We start from the raw sequence: 25,703 nt of genomic DNA, 5'->3' as shown, positions 1-25,703 counted from the left end.
TCCCATAAAACGCTGCCACCCACTTTCCTTTCCTTACCTTAATTTTCTAATTTGTTTTGTTTTGTATTATATGGAGGTAAATCGTTGTTTGTTATGAGGTTTGAAGTAACATATTGTTTGATTTGATTTGTTTGAACTTTGTTGGCCAATTTTAGCTTTTCGATGTTAAATATATAATGATGATGATTAATACCAATTGTAAATCGGTGACATATTTTATGAGAACTAGCTATTCAAAGCAACATGTATCGTCGTGGGAAAATGACCACAAAAACATTTTGTTTGTTCAACGATATATTTTTAACGCATTTCATTTTAATTATTTGCCATTGTGAAGTCACTGTTTTGATATTTGTAATCACTAAAGACATTATAATATTGCTGTCTGACCACTACTAGCCCTGATTCCCAAAGTGAATTCCAGTTTTATTTCCTCAAAGAGTTTAAGAATTAAGTCCGACAAGAAATATTTAAAGAATATGTAGAAGAATTCTTGAAGGCCATGATATCAGTACAATACGAATAATTGGGTTTCAGGACTTTGTAGATTGTTTACAAAAAAAACCTTAACAAAAATTCTTTGAGTTTTCCATGAAGGGATTTTTAGTGTTGGTATCTATAACAATTGTTTGATTAATTTCTTAAGCTCTCTCCTGTGATTTTTTTTGCAGAAATTCTGGGAAAATTCTGAGGGCGATGACTTTGTGTGGAATAACTTCCTGTTGCAATTTTTAAAACGATCCCTGTTATAATATTTGAGAATGTTATAGAATAATTATACTAAAATACACTTGGATCACTAATGTTTTTTTTTTAGATTTCTAACAGTTTTTTGACGAATACCTGGATGATTTATTTCAATTTCAATAACAGTTTTGCATAACAGGCATTGAGGATTTTCGTGAAGAATTTTTGCCAGAATTCTTAAAAAATCTGTTGCGGATTCTTAAAGAAACATTTGGCTGATTTCTGGTAAAATCTATGGCAACTTACTGAGATTTTAGAGATCCCCAAGAAGAACAGCCGCCCCCCTTCCTCTTTGACCCCTCTGACTACACCCATGGCGCCCACAGCAAATGATTATTAGCCAGAACAGCACTGCAACGCAGTTAGAGCACCATCCTCTGCAATCGATGCTGCTCTCCTTACGTCGAAGTGGTTTGTTTGAATTGCATCTCTGTTTTCTGCTCCCGGAGGTAGGATTCTGTTTGTTTCCTTATCAAACCCAAGCGGCAAATAGAATGAATTATATGCGAACCCGTGTCACCCTTCCTCCTAAGTAGTCGCGTCACGGGAGGTCTCATTTATTATTAGCTAATGAAATGCATTTAGGTTAGAGGGAATAGCGTATTTCCACTGCTAGATTCAAAGGTGACGAAGGGATGATAAAATATTCATGCGATTGGTATTTCCTTTGGCGTGCAGAACTAGCAAACGGGAGTCCTAATGGCTTTCAGGGTGTGTTAATGATTGCCACCTGGAAAATGTGTCCACTAGAGTTACGCCAATAAATACAAGCCAGGTCGGATGTTACAATTATCGCTAATACTTGCTTTCCCTTCTTTAATTGCACAGATGTCAGCGGACCAGCCTTTGGCCTCGCGGCCGCACAGGCCCAAATCGGACAAGGAGCGCAAAATTGGTCATCGGCGGGTGGGCGAGGGCGGCGAAATTACCTACAAGAAGATCCAAACCACCCAGATTATGGGCTCGATCCAGCTGGGCATTCAGCACACGGTGGGAAGCCTGGCCTCGAAACCCCGCCGGGATCTGCTGATGATGGACTTTTGGGAACTGGAGACGATATCGTTTCCCCCGGAGGGCTCCAGCATGACCCCGGCGCACCATTTTAGCGAGTTCAAGTTCAAAATCTATGCTCCCATAGCGTTTAGGTACTTTCGGGACCTGTTCGGCATTCAGCCGGATGATTTCATGGTGAGTTGGCGAAATAGGGGCTCTGTATTAAAATAGACCATTAAACGATTTTTTCCCCATTTCAGATGTCAATGTGTTCAGCCCCACTGCGGGAACTCTCGAATCCGGGTGCGTCCGGATCTATATTCTATCTAACCGACGATGACGAGTTCATTATCAAGACTGTACAGCATAAGGAGGGTGAATTTCTGCAAAAACTGTTACCAGGGTAGGTTCTTGCTCTGTCGCGGAACTAATATTGGTTTTATTCCCACGCACCCTTGTCGATATTTTGGGAGCGTTCTGCACTCCTACGCACAAATTGGGAAATGTGATTGAATTACACAGTTCGACAAAAAATAAAGTCGATCACAGAGACAAATTATCACCCGGGCTTAAAAGCGCCTTAAAATGGAAAAAAATAACAGCGTTTTTGGAATGCTTGTGTTTGACTCAGGACGGTTTTTAGACAATTTATCTATTACAATATCTAAATTATTAAATAACCCGATACTATGTGTCATATTATGTTTCAAACATGAATTCCAATGCACTATAGGCCAGAGTCGCAATCTGGCGGAACAAAATAATAACTCGGTAACGAAGCATTTCCGGCATTTGGTGTGTTCGGATTATTTTTGTAACAAAGTGAACCATAGTTCGTAAATCGTTCGCATAGGTGGCGTCACTATATAACTATTTACTGTGACGATCTAGAGACTTGGCATGTTAGGCAAATGTTGATTTTGATAAAACGGTGAAACGTCTCTGAGCATTCAGATCGACTTTTTTTGTCGAACTGTGCTATCTTTCAGAAGAATGTAACCAACGGCTTCTCCCTTCATTTTTAGATATTACATGAATCTAAATCAAAACCCCCGCACGTTGTTGCCGAAATTTTTCGGCCTGTACTGCTACCAGTGCAATAGTAAAAACGTTCGATTAGTGGCCATGAACAATTTGCTACCATCATACGTGAAGATGCATTTAAAGTACGATCTGAAAGGGTCGACCTATAAACGGAAGGTAAGACAAATCCCCCTAATAAAAGTGCATCCGAATAACTCTTTTCCCCCGCACAGGCCAACAAAGCGGAACGTCTGAAACCGTCGCCCACCTACAAGGATCTGGACTTTATGGAGCACCACCCGAACGGTATCTTCCTGGAGGCGGACACGTGCAATGCCCTGATCAAAACCATCCAGCGCGACTGTCGGGTGCTGGAATCGTTCAAAATCATGGACTACTCGCTGCTGGTGGGGGTGCACAACCTGGACCAGGCGCTCAAGGAGAAACAGGAAGCGGCCGCCAAAGCCAAATCCGAGGGGGAATCCGACTACGAGGACGCACCGGAAGCCGACCAGTACATGGTCCAGGAACGGGAAGAACAACGAACGACGGCCCTGAACCGAAGCAGGTAAGCGTTGGGCGATGGGGCGAAGTGCGTTGATGTTTGCTCTAGTACCTACTCCTGTGTTCAGCCATCAGACGAGCTTTGGTGTGTGTTGATGCGTTACGGCGTACGATCTGTGCTTGTGTTCAAATGAAGGACTTCCGTTACTTAGTTTCGCTAATATCACGTTTGAGTTTTTACTGGAAATGCAGTTTCTGATGGCTGAAGATGACGTGTAATTACATTGATGTGCTTGTGCGTTGGTTTCAAAGCATGAAGAGCTGCTTTGAATGAGAGTAATTTTCTTACCATACTGTGCACCCACACTAAATTACAAGGAACACACAAAACCTGCATATCTTGTACATTCAACACAATCAAGGTAGATGGGATGAATAGATTGATTGGTAACGTTGCTCTCAGATCCAATAACCTTTCCACAATCTATCATTGCAAATCTGTAAACAGTGTGTAAATCAGCGTTTCTCAAACTGAATTTAACGATGTTACATGTGTTTTTTTTATAACTGAATTGTCTTTCGGTTACGTTTACTTCTCTTTTTAATTAGATCAGTCGATTAACCATTAAATGCCGTGCAAAATAGTGGGAAAATTACTGATGATACCCCAATCAAACAGTCCTTCGATTTCTTTATAGATCTTTGTCAAACGATGGCGAGAAAATACCTAGTGAAATTCCCTAAGTGTCTCAAGTAAGAAATACCATTAAAACCAGGAGGAACCCTCATAAGAATATTTGGAATCATTCTCCCAGCAGTCTGTGAAGAATAAGTTGAAAGAATCTTTACAGAATTTAAGCATGAATATAGAACTCTTAAGACTTTTAATTTTGAAGGATTTCCGCTAGAAAATCAATCTATTTGAATTACATGTCGCGCGTCGGTAGTTAGAGGTGAAAAAGTGCGCAGTCCGTTAGTAGTGCTTGATCTTTCGACCTTGACGCTTGCTCCTGTGAGGGCGGGCGATGAGGGCAAGATCAAACATGTCGCGCGTCGGTCGAGTAAAGTGAAAAAGTGCCGCGTTTGATTAGTTCCTTTTGATCTTTCAACCTTGACGCTTGCTCCTGGGTAGTGCGTCAAGAAAGCCCGAGCAGTCGTCAGTTGTTTTCCCTCTCGGGTCGCGCGCCTACTTTCTCTAAGTGCTTTTATATAGCCGAGCAAAAGAGTGAGGCTGAAAGTGGATTGTTGCTGCTCAGTCAAGAATGACGGATTTCGTCCTGACAGATGTAGGAATTTTACATTTAGGTATTTGTTCAACAAACTTTAAATGGTTCGTCACCTCAAGTGTCGGCATAATTTTGCTCTGCATAGAAATTGTTCATATCAAATGAAAATATTATATTTACATATAAGCATGTTTATATCTCACAAATAATTATTTATCATGGTCTAATCGCTGATCAAAGTGAATCCTGTGATCCAACGATCCTTCCCATTAACAAACATCCCTCCCAGTAACCTTTGTGGAGATGCAGAGGCAAACACGGTCTCCAAATAGCAAAGGTTACACACTAACATCCCTTCCTCCAATCCCACCTGACTGCAAGGACGTGGCCGGCGCCGTCATTGACCCTGTATAAATAGAGGCACTGAATTATGCACACTGATGAAGATTATGGCCAATCCCAGCCGAACTCCTAGTTGATTCCTTGTGCATTTTCACTGACTTCGGTCAATCACGGAATAGCAACCATTGATATGTGTAGTCAGTAAGCTAAGCTAAAATCAATCTATTTGAATAACCTAAAAAAAAATGTTTGAATCTGTTCGTTGGATCTCGAAGAAAAGTCTTTGGTGAAGTTTCTGGAGGAATCTGTATACAAATATTTTAACAATTTTTTGAATGAATCCATGAAGAAATTCTTGTAAAATTCGTTAGAGAAACTTTCGAAAGAATTTATTTAGAATTCTCTCAAGAAATTTCAGTAGAATCTCGAAATCCCGAAACGATTAATTCTACATAAATTACTTTGAAAAAATGCAAGTATCCTATATTTAAGTAATTTTTGGAGGAATCTCTAGAGAAATTTCAAAAGAAACCCATGAGAGCTCGTGGCAGAATCACTGAAAGATTCCTGAAGGGAACCTAATATTAATGCTTGAAAGATTCCTTAGAGTAGTTTCAGAAATCCTTGACCACCGTATGAACGTATGAATAATTCCAGAAGGAATTATTGGAGCGGTTCTTGGATAAATGCTTGGAGAAATTCCTGCAGCAACTTCTAAAAATATTTTAAATTTTGGGGTTTTGATAAAATTTTTGGAAAATTCCAGGAAAAATAAGCGTCATGAAAATAATTATTATAAATAACCATGAAAAATAAACTAGGAAGAATCGTTCATAGTTATGAGTAGTATAATAGTACATAGTAGTTATAATGGGAAAATTCCCGAGAAAATCCTAAAAATATACGAAATATCCGAATTCAGAAGAAATTCTCGTAGGAATTTTGGGAGTTCCGACATGGTTAATGCCCGAGCTTATAGAAATTGTTTTTGGAATTACTTCAGCATTTTTTCCAAATATTGCTTCATGCATTTTTCATAGTTTATTGAATATTTTTTCCTGGAATTGCACTAGGATTCATTTATATCGCTTTTAAGGAGTTGAGAATTTAGGCTGGGAAAGCTTGAAGATTTTCAGGGAAATCAGGAAAATTTCTTTGCGACAGTAATTCATGGTAGAATATGTTCACGACAAAGGTTATTCGCGTCAAAAATCCAAAAAACCTTCGTCTGCGCCGCTAACAAAACGCTCCTTGATCTGTTTAGTGTGGATCATTTCGGGTATGAAATTTTATCGACTTCCCAAGACATGATTGATATTCATGATTATCTCTAAATTTGATAAGTAATGTATCCATATATTTTCATGCGCGAATGTTGAAATTATTCGAAATTTGAAAAGTGAGCTTGGGAAAGTAATCTGGAATTCAAACAACTTCCAATTTAAAATGTCGAAACAATCAATTTATCAATTGACGGGCTGGTAGAACGCCTCTTTTTAGAGACTTAGCCTTTATTTAAATGCAAGTCTCTTCAATTTTGATGAAGGGTCTCTACAGTCTTTATTTTTTTAACCAGAACCGTCTCTAAAATCTCTTTTTTTCTTATATAGTTTGCAGTGAACTCTGTTGCAAAATATCTTGAGAAATTTCTCCAGAATTTACGCCAGGAAATTCTCGAGTGCTTCAACGTTACTATCTCCAGTAGCAAATTATTGATTACTGAGATTTTTTTTTCCAAACACTATCCTAGGACTTTCTCCAAATATTTTTCCACTAAGCCTTCAACCCATTTTTTTCAGTTGTTACTATAGGAGATCTTTCAAAAATTTCCCAAAGGATCTATAAGATTTTCTAGCAACCATTGTTTATCAAGGGTTATTTAAGAACTTACACAAATTTCATCAGAGATTACTTTTTTGAACATTTTCTCAAATTTCTGAAAAGAATCCAAACATTTCCATGGGGAAATGCCTGGAAAAAATCCTGGGAGAATACTTGGACAAATCTTTGTCCTAATGTAGAAATTCCTACTGAAATCTCTGAGTAATTCCTGGAGATATTGTTATTGTCCTAGTTGAAATCTAAAAGAAATTAATAAGGATAATTTTGTAAGAAAGTTCTGGAGGCATTTTTTGGGAAATATAGAGTTAAATGTTTGATGAAATTCTAAACGGAAGTTTTGGAGAAGGTCCTTGGGAAATTGATGGAAGAATAACCGGATAGGGCTTTCTTGAAAAATACAAGTATGATGATCTCGTAGTTAATTTTTGTGATTATATTAAAAAAAAAACAGATTGTATTCTTGAGGTATCCAAAACATATTTTTTGGACGAATTTCTTAGGAATTTTTTCGAAGGGATTCCCTGGAAAATAATCACTAAATGAACTCCAGAAGGAATTTAAGAGATGAGCTAGCCTCGGGCTGCGAATCTCTCAAATAAAGAAATGTTTCCATCTATCCTAATCCGAGAAAATTCTTCGGAAGTAATATCAGAATCTTTGGGCAAATACCTGAAATACTTTCTGATGAAATTCCTTGAGAAAATCATTGAAAGATGCATACAGTTATACGAGCAGTATTATTTATCGTATTGCTACGTCAATAAATAAGAGGAATAAAAAAAAAAAAACAAAATAAAGATATTCTCAGAATAAACCCTAAACTAATTTTATGAGGAATCAACATTTTTATCGCCTGGCTCCTGTTAGGTTTCGCTTTTTTTATTCCTGATTGGTCTCATTCTGGTTCGGGTTTGTTCTCTACTTTGTCTCTTTTTCAGGGAAAAGGTCTCTAGAGTTCCTATTTTCAAGACACTCAGTCGCTACAGTCCACCACAAAACTACAAGATTATGTCAGTAGTCCTGCAGTGAAATATTTTTGAAGTGTTAAGGAGGACTCCAAAGCTAAGACCAGAGATTTTCTGAGTTCGAGGAATCTTTTCAAATTTCTTTGTACGTGTTATTGAAAGAACAGAAACACAAGACTTCAGAAGAGTCTTTTGAGAAATTCTAACTAAATTCAAGTAGAAATCTTGGAAGAACTTCTAGAAGATTCCTTCTGAAATGCATTCAGATATATTGGTAAAATACCAGTGTTTAGATTTTGATCCGAATAATGTAATATGAACCATAACAGTTGGTGGCCCTTCGCATTCGGAGAGCCCTATGAATGTTGCTATTCACTCTCTCGTTTGGTATGTGACGAGAGAGCGTCCAAGAGCAGCAACTCTCGCGGACTATACCGGTAACGAGCCAATCGGATGATTTATGTTTTGCATAAAATTGATGATAACTTTCATATTTTCTGGTAATGCAACCTTGAACAACTTGATTCTATTGGATCTACTGGATAATCCAATGGTTGCAAATATAGCACAGGAAATGAAAAATATTCGCCTCTGTTCCTTGATCAGAAAGAGAATGTATCAGCGAAGTATTGACACACGTTGATCGGCGCCCAGCAATGGGTGGTGTGTGTCTGTCTTGTTTTCGTTCATGGCTCGTTATCTTCCATGAACGTTAAATGTCATGCGTGTTGTATGAATGCAGGTGGATAAATGGGATGAAATTATGTCTCGTGTGTCAATAATCGTTGAATTTTCCAAAGCCTGTAAAATTAAAAACAGCAGTTTAACTATTGGAAAAATATCGCAGAGGATTCCTGAAACAATCCCAAGAGAATATTAATTGAGGAATCTCGAATCCTGTAGTAATATTTAATAGATTTCTTGAAGAAATGTTCGTTAGTATCTTTGGAAGAACTTCGAAATTATTGCTGGTGAAATTTAATAAAAATTGAAGGAATTTCTTAAAACATACTAGACTTGTTGAAGAATACTATGAGAAAAACATATATTTATTCCTTTGCAAACCGGTGGAATAATGCTTGGAGAAACCCCTTCTATATTTCCTGGAAAAATCAGAATACGAGTATTGAAGAATAGCTTTTTGCATGTCAATTTAGTTTTTAGATGAACCTTTTGAGGATAGAATTATCCCACATCCACGAGAGATTCTTGTGAGGACTCCTCCAGGATTCCACCAGGGATTCCACCTGTTGTTTTTTCAAAGAATGCCTCATTATTTTTCAGAAACTTTTTCAGATATTTTTTACGGCTATTTCTATTAGAATTCCACCACGAAATAATTCATTCTTTTCAAAAAACATTACAAGCATGTCAGTAGTTCCTTCAAAGATTTCACCTAGACATAGTTCAAACATTTTCCAGAAATTTCTTTACGGATTCCTCGGGGAATCTCTCCGAGAACCCCACCTGGAATTCCTCCAGAGTTCCACCAGGGATTCCTCCAGGAATTCCTTCTACAAAGATCTTCAGAAGGGATTCCTCATGAGAATTCTTCTGAGATTTGTCCATCGATTCCCACAGAAATTTCTCCAGAAGTTTCTCAAGGATTTTGTCTAGGGACTAGGAAATAATTCAGAGAAAAACTACAAGGATACATGCAGAGTCTTCTCCAAAAATTTCTCCACAGTTTCAACCAAGAATTCTTCTGAGGATTCATACAGAGATTCTTCCAGGGTTCTACTGAAAATTCCTCCAGGAATTCCTTCTGTAATTTTTCTTTTTTGCATTTATTTTGTTCTAGAAAATCCTTTAAGGGAAAAGCACCAATTTTCGACCCAGTACTAATTTTCGACCCATCCATACGATTTTAGCCTACTTTGTATGGAAATCCGAAAATTGGTACAGAATTCTTGTAGGTCGAAAATTAGTGCTTTTCCCCTAGGGACTTTCCAAAAAAATCCTCTAGGGAAATTTCACCGCCAAATAATTCAGAGATTCTTTCGAAAACTCCACCAAGGATTTCGGTAATTCTTTTAAAGATTCGACCTAGACATAATTCAGATACTTTCCAGAAAATTTTCCAAGGATTCCTCTAGAGAATCTTCCCCGAATTCTTCCACAAATTTATCCAGAGATTCTTTCAAGAAATCCCTCCCACAAGGACTTCTCCAGGCTTCCATCAGGAAGTTTTGCAATTTTTCGAGAGATTCCTCCACAGAATTCCTTCAGGAATTCGTCCAGGAACTCCTTTAGCGATTTTTCAAGGAATTGCCTTAGCCAAATTTCACCGCTTATTCATTCAAAGCTTTTTCGAAAACTCCTCTAAGTCAGTAATTCCTTCATAGATTTCACCTCGATATGATTCCGATATTTTCCCGAAAATTTTTCTCTCAAGGATTCATCCTGTAATTTTTCTAGAATTTTACCAGTGATTCCTCCAAGGTTTACTCCTTCAATTTTTACAGCGATTCCTTATGAGGATCTTCCAGGGATTTCTCCTGGAATTTTCTCCAAAATACATTTCGAAGATATCTTGAGGTTTTTTTTTTCTTAGATCATTTTGCAAAGATATGAGAAATATTTTTGAGAACTTCTCCGGGCATTCGTGTAATCCCTTCAAGGCTTTCTACAGAGTATTCATCAAGAAATATTTTAAATACAATCCACCAGGAACTTCTTAAGAAAATTCTACCAAAGATTCATCTAGGGCTTCATCCGTAAATTTCCATGAAGATTCCCCAGGAATTCCTCATGCAAATGTCTCCAGAGATACATCCACAGTATTCCTCTAGAAAATCTTTCAGGGATTTCTCATGGAATTTCTCTAGAGAAATTTCGCCACGAATTAATTTAGAGATTGTTTTGGAAACTCCTCCAAGGATTTCCGTGATGTTTTCAAAAAATTTTACCTAGATATTTTCCAGAAATTTCTCAACGGGTTCTTCCAGACACTTCCTCAGAAATTTCTCCAGAGTTCCTCCAAGAATTTGTTCAAGGATTCCCTAAGGAATTCCTACAAGAGCACCTTCAGGGACTTATAAACGAATTTGTCTAATAACATTTCCCCAGGTAATAATTCAGATATATTTTCGAAAATTTCTACAGGGATTACACTGCCCATACTCGTATAACAGTCCCATATGGATTTTAACCATTTTTTAGTTAACTTCATGAATGGTGTTTATTTTTAGTGTACTTTATGAAATCATGCTTAAAATTGCATTTTTGTATGGACAAAATGCGAAAAAAATACCAAATCATGTACGTCCCATATTGAAAGTACCCGCATAATAGTCCCATTAGTGAATTACAAAGAAGTTGAAGCAAACCTGGCCCTGTAATAAGTTTTGTAATCTTGCATCGTATTTTTTTTTATTAAAAGGAGAAATAAAACAAATTTCAATTTCTCAAATCTGTTTATTCATGTTAAGTATCTATTCTTACGTGATATTAAAGTTTTCCTAGAATGATTTCTGCTGCGATGTTCTAGAACCGCAATTCGAAATGTGTGCTTGCGAGCTTCTAAACCAAAAATAGTCAAAAAAGCTTCACTTTAAGTCAATGCTGCTGCTCTCTCTACTATTGTACTCCGGCCAATGATCACCGGACTCTCCGGTAGGCTTAACTTGTTATGGCATGAAATTTGGTTGATTTTTTTTACCAGCCAGAGTTTCCACAGTCACCCTAAGTAGGTACATGCGACTTCTAAAACCAAGAAGTAAGGGGCTGTCCATTAATTATGTAAGGGTTTATGGGGGGAGGGGGGGTTTATGATTTCTTACGCGCCATACAATTTATTTTTAATTTTCATACAAAAAATCTTACCATGGGGGGAGGGGGGGTTGAAAAACCCCGAAAATTGTCTTACGTAATTAATGGATCGCCCCTAAGGTGGTTCATGGCATACAGCAGGACAATCCACATGTATCTAAGGAATCTAAGCTATGCCGTCTTCATGCTGACCGAAAATTGCTTTGTTGCATTGCTTGAAGCCTACTTCCGCGTGGTGGATTCAATTAACTTTCTAGATTGGCCGACCGGAACATGTTCTGCAGTTAAATAAAATCCAGGAGAGTCTTCGACATGATCACTGTTGCCACCGAGTAGTACAATAACTTTGAAGGACATTTTTAATCCACATTTACTAGTACTAACAGTTGCAGTTACAAACATTCCTTGGGATTTAGCGTGGGATCTACTAGTAGAAGCATTAACATAAGAATGCTAATGTCGCTGCTGTTCGTGTTACCAACATCTAGTTTGCCACGAACTGACAGCCTGAGTACCGGGAATCAAAGTGTCAAATTAATTATAAAAACATAAACAACGATAAGGCATTGAACAAACAATGAAAAACCATAATTAAAGGTAAGAATAATTAAAATCAGTTTTGTGACAAAAGCGCTACTAGCGTTCTACTACTTATATTTCTATTGATCTACTGTAAACTTGAAAACGATTATGTCAAGTTGCGTAAAAACATAGTAAGCCAGTCCCCCGTAATGGGACTGGTATGCGGGTATATTTGTGTTTGGCAAGAAAAATACTCGGATAACGAGTCCCATTGGATTGAATCTTAGATTAAGATATGTAAAACAACCACTTTAACTATATTGTAGTTCTTGAAGGTTTTATAATACTACAATGATAATGTGTTGAGTAATCCCACCACAATTTAATACTGTCAGCAACGGTGAAACGAAAACGTTTTGTATTATGTTTAGAAGCGTTTTTCTCGACATGATGATTTTCCTAATGGGACTGTATTGCGAGTATGGGCAGTACAGTACTTCCTCCAAGAAATATTTCAGAAATTTCCCAGAAATACCTCCTGTAACCTCCTGTAATTCTTACAAATATTTCTTCAAAAAATTCTCGAAAGAATTCTTTCACAGATTTCCTTCTGAAACTCCTACAGGGATTTCTTGGAATAATTCAGACATTTAAGTGATTATCTCGTAGTTTTCACCTGAACATATATTTGAATTCAATTATTAGAAATTAATTAGAACCTGTATTGTGTTCCTGATGGGGAACGTAGATGGAACTTGGAGGGCTAAGACTAGGAACAAAATTACTAGGTTTCTCCTGTATCAAAACTGTCTTAAATGAACTTGTCGAGTCTACAGTGAAATCGCTAGGTTTCTCCGGGACTTAGACTGGACACTTGATGGTAGAGTATTAAATTAAACACAAAAATCTACTTTAAACAAATTGACTTTCGTTGTTCTTCGTGGCTCAAATACAACTGATCATGAATGTTTAAAATTAAAATACTTCTTTCCAGAGATGGGCTTCGAGGGGCGCTTCAATGTTTGCCTGTTTCAAGCGATTTGGCCATGTGCTCAATTCTTCGATTTGTTTAATATTTTATTTTGCACCTTTGTAAGGTTGCAGATAATTGCCTATTAAGAGACCTTCAATCTTCAAACGTTATCTAGACCTTCAATATGAACAGACTTTCAACAATGAACATTTATTGTAACAAATATAAACGTAACAGTAGGCCAAAGAATTTTTTACTTTTCTTGAGCGGAGCAGCATACTTTGCTTTAGAAAAAAAGTTTGTTATATTTAAGAATTTATACTCATGCCTCTATATGAAAAATCTCTTGAGATTATCCGAGAAATACGAGAAATAATTGTTTATACTAGTATGTATTTACTTCAATAAATGTAAAAATGTCTATTGGTAACAACAATAGAACACAGTATGAAAAAAAAACTATTTTGTTTCAAGTTCTAAATACTCATCTTTGAGTATCTTTTCTTGGGAGATTTAAAAAATGTGAATGATTTTGAATCTCTTGGAAATGGACACCCTACTTGCTAGAGGGGCTTCTGTAAACTTTTTTGCAGGGGTTTTTGGAAACAGTTTTGAAGGGAGAAATTGGTCTATCGAAGCTAGTTCATCTTGGGACTATAACATTGAGGTGGTAAGTTAGGTAAGTAAGGAAGGGAATTTGATACTAGGTCCTCGTTGTGAGGAATGGACGGCCCCAAAAGTGTGGGAGTTCATGACCACGTTGAATTTTTTTTTTATTATTTCTGTCTTATTTTGATATTCTGAAAGTTCAACACAATCGCAAGTTTGAGAACCGCTGGTTTACATTATGTCGACACAGCACCTGTTCGACGGCAATAAAACGAGTAGAGTTCTTGTTGGACGCGATGCCACGGTAGCATGATTAGATTTTCACGAGATGCTGGGACGTAATTGAAGATAAACCAGGAGTTGTAAGTTGGGGGTGAGCAAGGGATAAGCTTCCGCCAAACTGTGATTATAAATACATGAGGGTACATACACGCCCACACAACAAACGCACATCGACGAATAAGTTCTACCAAAACTCTTTCCACCGGAGCGGAGGGAGCCTGCTGCAATCTCTAGATACCTACAACACCACACCAGAGCGCGACACGAACATGGTCGTTTAGCAGGTCGCATGGGAATGAGAGGAGAATTTAATCTGCTATCAGGACGGGCGTGATTGGCAATTCTCTTTGCTTTTGATTTGATTTGGTTTAATCGGAAAAGCTGTCTGCAAGTTTTGACATGTGGCACATTCTAAATCTATATCGTTTACTGTTTGATGATGATGTGAATGTATTGTGTTTTTGTACTGCAATTTGCGTGCTTTCTTGTGAAGCTTTTATAGTGCTATAATTTCAAACTTCTTGTGTTTTTGCAAATTCAGCAACATTTTATATTTTTTCTTTAAGGTGAAGATGAATCGAAGCCAAACTTCAAATTTTCAAGAGCACAAATCTGGAGAACTGAACACCTGTTTAAGCTGAAAACTTAATCGATTGGTCACCGCCAGCTAGTAATCAATCGATTAAGTTTTCAGTTCAAACGGATGTTTGGTTGCTCAGATTTGTGCTTTTGAAAATTTGAGGTTTGGCTTCGATTCATCTTCACCTTAAAGTACATTTAAAAATTAACATATAAAATGCAAATTTCTCGCTTAACTTATGATAACGCCCTAAATGCCATTGGTAACCACGTATGTAGCACGTTGTTTCTGAGCAAAGGAATGAATGAACATCCAAACCATAACCCTCGGTAGATAGAGGATGATCTTCTCTTCATTACAGCGTTGATCAATAACGTGTAAATCCATTCATATACTTAAAAACGAAATACCACACACGTAATTACCAATGGTTTTTAGGGCGTTATCTTAATTATCCGATAATTATTTTTATTTGTTGTATATCTGATTTATTGTTATGCAAATAAACCCTAAAGTTATGATATTTTGTCTGTTGCTCAACTGTATCTCTAATACTCCGTACAGATTTTGAATGTTTCTCAAAAATATTTAATTCTTACTTGACTGAACAAAATTTTGATTCTGTACATATGATTGATTTTTGCTAATATTTTTTTAAATTTTGCACCGCTATTCAAACATAAATGAACAAAAATCACACCCACGTTTACATATGATTGCCCCCTTTTTTTCGTGTATCCAAATGAGCTTATCGCCGTCGTCCGTGTAAATACAAAAACTACATCAGCAAACACCCCTGTTCGGACCACATACTAGCGAGACCGTTGCAAAATCAGTTCTTACACCAAACAGCCTCCAAAGTGCACCCAGTCAGCAAACATGGATGTCTTGTTTTTTGATTCCTTAGTTCCAATCCAAATAGTTTCGCAATTTAGGCGAAATCGACTGTCGCAAAATCCTATCGCCTGTTTCCAACTCTCCCAGGACTTTGTTCAGACCCCATCCCAGGTGTAGGTCGAAGGATTTTTTCTCTTGCTGTTTCCTAGTTGTAGTGATGGTTATGTTTCTTTTTAAGAACAGTGATAAAATCCTCCAAAAATTAGTCATTTTTGGTCGATGGAGAACGATTACGACTAAACTTACATTCCTTTTTGTCCCCTCTCTTGAAATCTCCTCCCCGGTACAGGAACACAGCGTACGGAAAAATGCTCATTAGGTAGGAACCCCCCGAATCGCCTTGCAGAAACCGAAAGCTTACGGAGCGGCTTTTATTTCGTTTTTCGCAACATATCATAAAAAACATTATTCTAACAGAAATTACTAGTTGACAATGATTTCGAAACTGCTATTTTGGTGAACATAAAAGCTTCAACTAATAATAACTACTTCATGTTTTTTATCGTTGGAGCTTTTATAGATCATCTGGATCTTTCCCATTTTGCATAATGACATTTGATATGGAGTTATATTTGTGATAATAATCATTTGGCATAAGGTGCGTCTTCATTTATTAAAATATTGGATATTGTTTTCTTGGCAAATGAAGATTACTAGGATGTTATATGAAAAATTGACAATGGAATGTACAATCGCAAGCAATTTCAAAACTTTAGTTATGCTCAATTGCAGGGATTTGACAAAACTTAACGTGTTTCGGAAGAATGTCAAACGGCTATTATGAGGAATGGCAATTATGCCAAAATACATTATGTCAAATAGCTGTTATGCCAAACAACAGTATGCCATATGGCATTATAACAAACGGGATAGACTCCTTAAAAGCAGTTTGAATCCACTTTACTCAGGTTTTAGTTCGTAAAAAATACAATGTGAGACTTTTCTTAAATAACATAATTGCTAAACAGTTTATCTTATTTCAGAATTTACTTTCCTTCCATAATTTTTGTTGGTTCATAAGCGCAGGATCGTGTACAATAGTTACATATGATGGCCTGTAGTTATTGCAATTGCTGCATTGCTTAAGTCAGTAATATATTGTAGGATTTTTAATCAGCTTACTGGACAGACTGATTTGTAATTCATAGTTGATCGTTTAACAATGAAATTTAACATTTCAGATATCACCCACCACATCAACATTATTTCTATCAATTTTCCCAACATTACATTCACAGATAATAACTTTCTTGTTTGTTCTACCCTAAAATAATCTATCCATAGATCGATCAACCGGCAGCGACTTGTAGCGCACTCGACTGCTATGGAAAGTATTCAGGCCGAAAGTGAACCGATCGACGAAGAGGATGATGTACCGTAAGTGCTCTACAAACATTTTTCTGGTCCCAACTTTTTTTATTATCATGACAACCTTACCTTTACAGACCGGGTGGTATTCCAGCGCGTAGTGAAAAAGGTGAACGGCTCCTACTGTTCATTGGTATCATCGACATCCTGCAGTCCTATAGGTTAAGGAAAAAGCTTGAACACACGTGGAAAAGTATTATTCACGATGGTGTAAGTGTTCCGTTTCATAACTCGTTGATGGTCAGAGAGTAATTTCATGTTTTTCCTTGTAGGATACCGTATCGGTACACCGGCCTTCCTTCTATGCACAACGCTTTCAGGACTTTATGGCGAAAACCGTCTTCAAGAAAATTCCATCCCGTAAGTGTGGTGTTCCTTTTCTGATTGTACCTATAGCTCTGTGAGATCAACTCCATATGGAAACATACATTCCACAGCTAATAATACTTTGCCATATTGACATTTAGATTCCCTTACTTCCATTTTATCATATTCCAGTTTTCTGTGCATATTGGCTAATCTCAATATTGGATTTGAACTAAACCGAAATCATTTCGATTTTGAATTTTCCTCTGAACGTTTTTCTTTTGGGAATTGCATTTTGCGCTACTAACTGTGGTATTCTCATGAACAAATTAGGTTTAGTAAATTGCATATTCTCGCTGTTCTATTTCATGGGTATTATCATACAAAAATGCACCTAAATCGGATTGTGAAATTATTTTGTGAAAACGTTGTTTTTATCATATATCTCAGTGCTGGTAATGACTGTTTTCTAATAATAGCAGGGCGTGAAGCAGGTCTCTCATTAGAGACTTGGTCTCTGTTTCAACCCTCAAAGGCCCAGGACAGACCTTTTATTCAGTAGCGTAGTTAGAGCATGCGGTGAGCGCGGTCCGCACCGGGCCCCGTATTCTTAGGGGCCGCGAAATCAAGGTTAAAATTTGTCATAGCACTTCAAATTGAGTTTTTAACAAACTAATATGTATACAGGCATGGAAAATCAGGTTTGGAGGGGACCTAAATTGGTAATGTGTAAGGACCCCTATACTGCCGTTATACGCATAATTGTCCCATGTTCCAAAACATGCAATCGAGAAAAACGCATTTAAAGATTTTAACACATTTAGGCCTCGTATTGACCAGGTGTGTGGTAAATTAAATTAGAATCTTCACAATAGTATAAAGAATAGCGTGTTTATTAGATTCAAGAGTTTGTTTTATGTAAATAAAGTAAATTTAGCTACGAAATTCAAAGTGGGACTGTTATGCCTAGAAATACGGGGTTTTTGATGAATTTCTACGCATAACAGTCCCACTGATAGTAGTGACCAATTATGTGCTAAGCATACTGCTGTAGATGACCGTTCTTACGTATAGATTGTACCGAATTTGGAGGACGTATATCCTCAAGACTATGTTAAGGCACCTAATGAAGGCTCAAGTGACATGTGCCAAACGGAGCCACGTGTGGGGAAGTGAAAAAATACGATTTTATAGTTTGGGATGGAAAGTAAAGTTTTCTGTAAGGGACATTAACCCCTCTACCGGCAGCTTCATTTTTTACCGCACAATGAATATTCATATCGTTATAACTTTTTTGTTTTTCAATATTTTTGCACCATTTTTTCACAAGTTGTCAAAAAACTCTTCTTGTTTAGAAATCCGTGTCGATATTAATTATTGGTCATCTGGTTTTAAAGATATTCCGATGTTCCTTGGGGGACTGACATTTTCCATATATAATGTCTTTGGCGGCCATTTTGTTTTTGATAAATTTATCAAAAAATAAAATGTGGGCTATATATTGCCAGGTAATAAGAAGCTTCTCTGAAAAAATCTTACAAATCGGTTCAGTATTCTTGGAGATATCTGAAAATTACGATATGATGTTTTTGGAAGTTTTTAAGATCTTTATTTGGCCAGTGTGGTTAAATAAACCTAATTGGCCATTACTTAAAGACAGCTGCACCAAATTGCTTCATTTTTTCACAACTTACTCTCATTAATGTATTGTTCCGAAGAGTGAATATCCGAATACGATTAAAATTCTCTAGCCTGAGAAATTAACGGGGGGTTCTAGTTACGGGTCGGTCCCCCAAGGAATATTGGAATATCTTCAACACCAGATGACCAATGATCAATATCGACACAGATCCTAAAACTAGAAGAGTTTTTGAAAGCTTGTAAAGAAACGGTGCAAAAATATTGGAAAACAAAAAAGTTATAACGATTTGAATTTGGATTTTGCGGTAAAAAATGAAGCTGTCGGTAGAGGGGTTAATTGGGTGCTCGGGCGGTGAGGACGTGCGCGGAAGCGGTTCCTGTTATAAATACATGATTCTCGATAATATGGAAGAAATTTCACAAAGAAAGTAGCGGATAGTGCGTGTCAGTGGATATAGGAATAAATTTTCATGGTGTATAGTGAAAAATTGTGAAATTATGGTATTTTTCGAGGTGCTTGATCGATTTTGTAATGGCTTGGCCGATGTGAAGTGGAAAAAAAAATCTGGCGAAGTCATTGTATTGGTGTTGTCGTGTGAGTGGAGTGAAGTGAGGGATTTCTTTATCTGAAGCTTGAATGATGTTGTTTGTTGTTTAATGGGGTTCAATGTTGTTGAAAGAACTGTTGTCAGTTGGCATGTAAAGCATTTTATAAATATTTCGTAATATGGTCGTTTAATTCTCAAGAATTTATTTAAAATCATGTGGAAGCCATGGGTACCTCAAATCAGTAAGTGTGTGTGTGCGTGAAACTTAGCGCATTATGTTGCCATGACAACGACGAAATGTGGTGTTAGAAGGGGAACAACCTAAAGCTGTAGGTCGACAACATAGTAACGCGGCGCGTCAAGCGGAGCGTGACGCGTTCATTGTGCGGTTTTCATAAATTCGTCGAGTGACGCTATATGTGACGTCTTGTTGAAGTAAACACAATCATTAATGAAATGTTTCGCGAGTGCCGTGTAGCATATAGTGTAAATAGGAAACCATAAGAAAAATCAAACCATCATTGGTCATCGGAGAGTTCATCCAGTTCATCAAGTGTTACAAATCTGCATGGGGTTCCAACTAACTTGGTGAGATTGTTCTAATTTATATTGTATTTATTTATCTTTTTATATCATATATAACTGGGTTGGGAGGGACCATCAGGGCACCCGAATGAAGCGATTTGGACAAGGAGCTTGGGACTGCCTCCTCCCTGTTGTTAACATTTCGTGGATTGAGGGCGGGCTCTTCGATCCCATCTATTGGGAGTATTCTGTCAATCGAGGGCTTGATTGTAAAATTGTTCGTGAAAACTTTCTTCTGGAAGGAGATTCTTTTCTCCTGCCGCGGGTTTCGTGCAAGTGTTTCTGCTTGCGGGTCCGCACATCCGTTTTTGGCCCTTCATACAGGAGACTGACTGCTCACGAACAACAGCACAATCTTGATCAAATCGCTTTTCAGATTATTCCAGTGCTATAGGCAGATGCCTTGCTACAATAGATGGTAGAACCAAATCATCATCATCATCATCGAAAGTAAAGTTTTCTGGATTCTACCCCATTACCCCGAATGCCATTTCCCCTAATGCCATTACCCCGAATTCCCTTACCCCGAATGTACCATTACCCCGAATTCCATCACCCCGAATGCTATTTCCCCGAATTTACAATTATCTTGACATGATAATATTGATGACATTCCCCATGATATAGGAATTCGGGGTAATGTCATTCGGGGTGATGAGTCGTTCGGGGTTTTGGAATTCGGGGTAGTGGCGTTCGGGTTGATGTCATTCGGGGTAATGGGATTCGGGGTAATGGGGTAGAATCAGTTTTCTGTATGTGTGATAATGAGAAAATGTAAGAGTTAGTGAAAGAAAGAGCGTATGAGTAAGTTAGAGAATATATAAGATGTAATAAATTCCTAAATCGACTCTTAAAGCTGCATGCTTGACAGAAACTCATCTGCGAATACAAGGTTATTCTGCAGAGTACATTTTTAACTCAAAATTCACGACACAAATCTTCCCAAATTTTGACATTTCTTTGAACTTTGTTTGCAATATCATGATATTTGATACATCGCAAATTAAGTTTCAGAACCACCAACATATTTAAAAGGCACGGACACGTTAATATGCTTCCAGTGGACGGTTATGTCCTTTGAAGGAAGCACCACACTAGACAACAGGCTAACATACAACGCCCAGTGGCACAGTCGAAATACGTTTCTAACGAAAAGTTTTCCGGACTGAAGCGGGAATCGAACCCACACTCCTTGACTCGATGCGGAAAATGCTTGGTAACACTAACCACACGGCCACGAAGCCCAAACTTGCACCGAAGAGCCAACAATGCGGAATAACCCAGTATGTGGCCAGGTCATCCTATTCTTCTTTTGATTTGACTTCGACTTCTTGACTTCATCAAGTTTGATATGTCGCAATATAGGTCTCAAGACCGCCAATATAATGGCCACTTCCTCTGGGGAACAGGGTATCCAAAACAACCTGGCATGTTATCAAATCATCGAGGAACCTTTGAATTACTCTTCTTCAGCCTTGATTTGTGAATTTATAAAGTTTGATGTTGCAAGCCAGGTTTCAGATGCCCCAATATAATGGTTACTTACACCAGTGAACCGATATTCGCAACAACCCAGCATATGGCCAAGTCATACAAAAACGATCGAACTATTTTTATTTAGACTCGGTTTACTAAATCATGAAGTTGATTTGTCGCAAGCCATGGACTCGAAATTAAAGTGGTTACTGTATCTTCATGTGGGAATCTCAGCACTCCTCGTGTTGAATCCAAAATTACGGCGAATTTCTAATCGATGACGGTTCAAAAATATTGAAAAATTTTGTGATTGACCCTGAAAATTCAACTGAAATTCATTGAAAAACGGATGGGAAATAATATTTGGATATTGAAAATTTCAATAAAATTTGACGTCAGACTCGCATGAATGATGAATGCATCCCGATAATATAAACACATAAAACAGGTTGTGTTACACATGGGATGTAAAGCCAACGTAAGAAGATGTTCAAAACGATTTTCCCAAACACCAGCTAAATAGAAATTGCCTACTGAATATTTTGTTCGAGATCAGCGCAGCGAATTGTATAGTGTGACAGTTATGCGTAGAAATGTAGTAGTGGGACAGTTATGCGTGGAAATTCAACAATGGGACAAATTGACTTGGTTTGCTTTTCATTGAGTTTCCGAACAAAGTTAATTTTTGGTAAGTGTTTTCTAAAACTATACGTAAAAACAAACTGTGTGATGACAAAAAGTCAAAATGGACTAAAAGTAACATGGGACAATTATGCGTATAACGGCAGTATAGCATCCATTATATTGATTTCCAGTATATTGTATACCGATTTCAACGTTATAGAACACTACTTTTTAATGTTTTTATTTTGGATTCAAGCATACATTGTTCTGTCAATCATAATAACACGGCAGCCTTTATAACTTGAGCCTGTGAAAGTCAGGAAAAGCCATATAAACAGGTTTAGAGACATTTGTTAGAAAAAAAACAAGCCAAAAAAAATCATTATTTTATACATGATTGAAAAGTATCAAAGCTCGATCAAAGGTTTCTAAAGTCTCATTTTTACGCAAACAATATCTAAAGTTTCCTTTTTCTTTTTTTTTTGCATTGCAGAGATTACTACGCGATAATTCCATAGGTTCATGAATTCTTCTTGGAAAATCTTCTGGAATTTATCTTGTGATTCATTCAAAACTCTTTTCAAGAATACGTACAATGACTCCTTCAGAGATCCCTCCAGATATTTCTCAGGCAATTCGTCTGGAAAATTCTGAAATAATAGGAATTCCTTCAAAATTTGCTACAGAAAATCATTCGACAGTCGAATAACGGAATAACATCGTTAATTTTCCAGAAACTCTTACAGCATTTTCTAGGGAGATTCTTTCGAAAATGTTTCAATCAATTTTTTAAATAATTGCTCGGAGATACCCTGAAAATATTTCTACAGAAATTCTTTCAGGAAAATCAACAAAAGATTTTTTCAACCTGATTGCATCGGTAGCCGTATATTGTATAAATCTTAAGTCTTATGGATTAGATAGATGTGTACACAGAAGCTTTCATTTGAGGTGAAACTTTCTCATATCGGACTATTACTGAGGACTTAAAAAATGATACAAAAAGGTTGGACAGGCCTGGTTAAGAACCAAAAATGCTTCATTATTCCTGTAAGTTCTACGCGCGATTTTTCAAGGTTTTCCTCTAAAAAATCCTGTGGAAAATTTTGCAGGGTTTTGTTTAGATTTTATTATTTTATTTTATGGGAACTTCTCTCTTGTAGGAATGCATCATATATTTCAACAGTGATTTCTTTAGGATTTCGTTTAAGAATACATACCGGATTGTTTTTTCAGGAATTCCCATTAATAATTTCTGAAAAATGTTCTTAGCATCTTCTTGGACAAATTTCTAGAGATATCGTGTAGAATTCTTTGAGCACTTCATTGTAAAAATTTCATGAACCTAATTCATTGGAAAAAATTCTAAAGATATTACCCGAAAAAAAAATCTGGTCGGATTCGTCAAGGTATGTCAAACGAAAATCCTAGGAGACCGCCTCGAAAACAACTCAATGAACTCCGCTCGATGAAATCTTCGAATTAATAGCTAAATGAAAATTTAAGAAAATACCTGTATAACAATCTGATAAATTTCTGAATTTTTGAAGAAAACCATTAAACGTATGTAGCAATTTTTGACGTAACATCACGAGGAAATCCCATAGAAATTTTTAGAAAGACGCGTTGATAGATGTCTTGTCGTATTATCTGAAAAATCTTTATTGTAACACGAAACCACGTTTCAGTCTCTTCAGACTGGCCTCTGAAGTTTAATTTTGCCTAGCCGCTATCAGCTTTGAAGTTTTATTTACATATTAATTTTCGTTAAATGACATTTTGATTGTTAAATAAAAAGCTGAAAACGATTTCAACAATAGATGAACCCAAGGTTCATTATTTTCAATTACAAATTCTAATGTTTGTTGAAAGTATATTATTATTTCGATTAATTGACATGTGACTTTGTCGATTGTATGTTTGCTTAGTGGCACTCACTTCTATTTTGAAGGGTTCCTAAATCTGACTCCACATCGGGCCCCGAAAATCCTAGCTACGCTACTGCTTTTATTTTTAATCTGGTGCTTAGAAACAAATAAGTGAAATGAAATGCGGTTTGCATCGATGGGATGAGTTAGACTTCCTGCGAGTGGGTTTTTTAAACCGGAAGTTCAAGTCAGGTCATCGATCATAGCGAAAACCGCATTTTTTTTCACTTATTTGTTTCTGAGCAGCATTCGATTGGATACAAAAGGATTGTCCCAGGGCTTCGAGGGTTAAGACAAGTCTCAATTTCCAATGGAAGGTCTCTAAAATCTCTTTTTGAACCAAAACGGTCTCTAAAGTCACTGTTTTCCATTCTGCCTAAAGTGAATTCTGATCTGAAATATTTAACCAGAAATTTCCACAGTGATTACTGTGATAAATTTTCAAAATGCTTGCCGACAATTTCCTTCAAAGAAACACAGGAGTTCTTCAAAGAAAAAAAATAATCCCCAAGTATTTATTCCAGAGTTTTTGGCGAAATTCGTTCAAGGTTTTTCCAGGAACCAGAAAGAATTTCTCAAGGAGTTCCTAGGCAGTTTTTTTTCAGTTATTTCTCTAATAATTTAGATATAATCTCTTTGGGGAAATCGACTACGGTTTATCTCAAGAATAGCTCCAAAGTTGTTCTAGGAAATCTTTTGGGTAAGAACTCTTTCAGGGATTCCTCAATAAGTTTGACGAATGATTTATAATTAAGTGCATTTTAAGACATTTTCAATATTTTCATTCACTTCACGGATTATTCGAAATTCAATTTGAAGTTTACACCAGCAAATAACTACAGCAATTATTGCGACCATTTCTACAGAAGTTTCTTCAGGAATTTTGTTCAATGTTTTTTTATGGGATGCTTAAAGAAAAATCCTACAATAATCAACTAGAATAACCTCCAAGACTTTGTCAGAAGTTATTCAGAGATTCTCGCAACAGTTTAGCATAAAATTCCTACAGAAGATTCATCAGAGATTACTAAAGAATTTGTCCAAAAATGTCTTACAAATGTCCTTGACAATTCTTTGGTATCGTATCAGATTTGTGGCTCCCCTGTGGTCCCCTACAAATGAGAGATTTGTGCCTTACACACAAGAAGGATGAATAATACGAGACATATACATTCATCAGAGATTACTAAAGAATTTGTCCAAAAATGTATTAAAAATGTACTTGACAATTCCCTGGAGACATCACTGTAAAAATTCATTGGCAAATTTTTTGAGAACATCCTTGGGAAATTTCTCAAATAATTTCTGCTAGACTTTATGAAAAAAATCTTAGAAGGAAATCAAGGCAATTTACTCTGTTGTAAAAACCTCTTTATTGAAGAAAAATAATATTCCAAAAATAATATTAGTAGAATAGTAGGACGCCATGAGAGAAATCCTGTTAAAATTTCTGGAGACAGTTTCTTAAAATTTCTTCAAGGATTCATTCAAACCAGTAGCGACTCGTTACCTCACTTTTTGCCTTTTCATTAAATCTAAAAATGACTAATTCCACAAATTTTGATTATAAAACTAACAGTAAATGATTTATAAAGACTCTTTACTTACTGTATTCAAATTTGTTGCTGAAATTCAAAAAATCTGTGTTCATGGAATAGGTTGATTTGGCGTTAGATCGCCAGTGATTCAAACGAGCAAAGACAGAATTGCTCTTTGGCTAGATTTTTCATCGGATTAACTTCTGTTAGACTTTTGATTTTCGTAGTTCATAGCTGATGCTGATTAATGGCCATGATTGTTATATAATTAATGGCACAGCCGCCCTCAGTTACTTATCTTGACAGTATCAATCGAAAGGATTCACATATGAAATAAGATATTCACTCCACCTCCAAAAAATCGTTGGGTACTACGGTCTTCGTTTATGTTCTTGGATTTGTGCATCGTATTC

At 36.8% G+C, this 25,703-nt stretch overlaps 1 protein-coding gene across 22 annotated transcripts in view; it reads left to right on the top strand.

Annotated features, from left to right (window-relative positions):
* LOC5566784 (phosphatidylinositol 4-phosphate 5-kinase type-1 alpha) overlaps positions 1-25,703 on the top strand; it is a 163,949-nt gene that overhangs the window by 99,786 nt on the left and 38,460 nt on the right. For 19 of the 22 annotated variants that reach the window (XR_002500869.1, XM_021847182.1, XM_021847178.1 and 16 more), the window contains 8 exons: positions 1,576-1,935; positions 2,001-2,143; positions 2,766-2,940; positions 2,997-3,331; positions 15,566-15,595; positions 16,561-16,653; positions 16,722-16,854; positions 16,917-17,004. Coding sequence is in view for 21 of the 22 variants with exons in the window: in XM_021847182.1 (XP_021702874.1) it covers positions 1,576-1,935; positions 2,001-2,143; positions 2,766-2,940; positions 2,997-3,331; positions 15,566-15,595; positions 16,561-16,653; positions 16,722-16,854; positions 16,917-17,004 (1,357 nt within the window). In the remaining variant the exon portion in view is untranslated. The remainder of the gene's footprint in view (positions 1-1,575; positions 1,936-2,000; positions 2,144-2,765; positions 2,941-2,996; positions 3,332-15,565; positions 15,596-16,560; positions 16,654-16,721; positions 16,855-16,916; positions 17,005-25,703) is intronic. The other 3 variants (XM_021847166.1, XM_021847170.1, XM_021847181.1) reach the window with 1 other exon arrangement.

Source organism: Aedes aegypti, chromosome 2 (assembly GCF_002204515.2).
Source record: "Aedes aegypti strain LVP_AGWG chromosome 2, AaegL5.0 Primary Assembly, whole genome shotgun sequence".
In the NCBI taxonomy this organism is placed as follows: Eukaryota; Metazoa; Arthropoda; class Insecta; order Diptera; family Culicidae; genus Aedes; species Aedes aegypti.
Note: the sequence above shows the minus strand (reverse complement) of the source record. Positions and strands in the feature narration are given on the sequence as shown.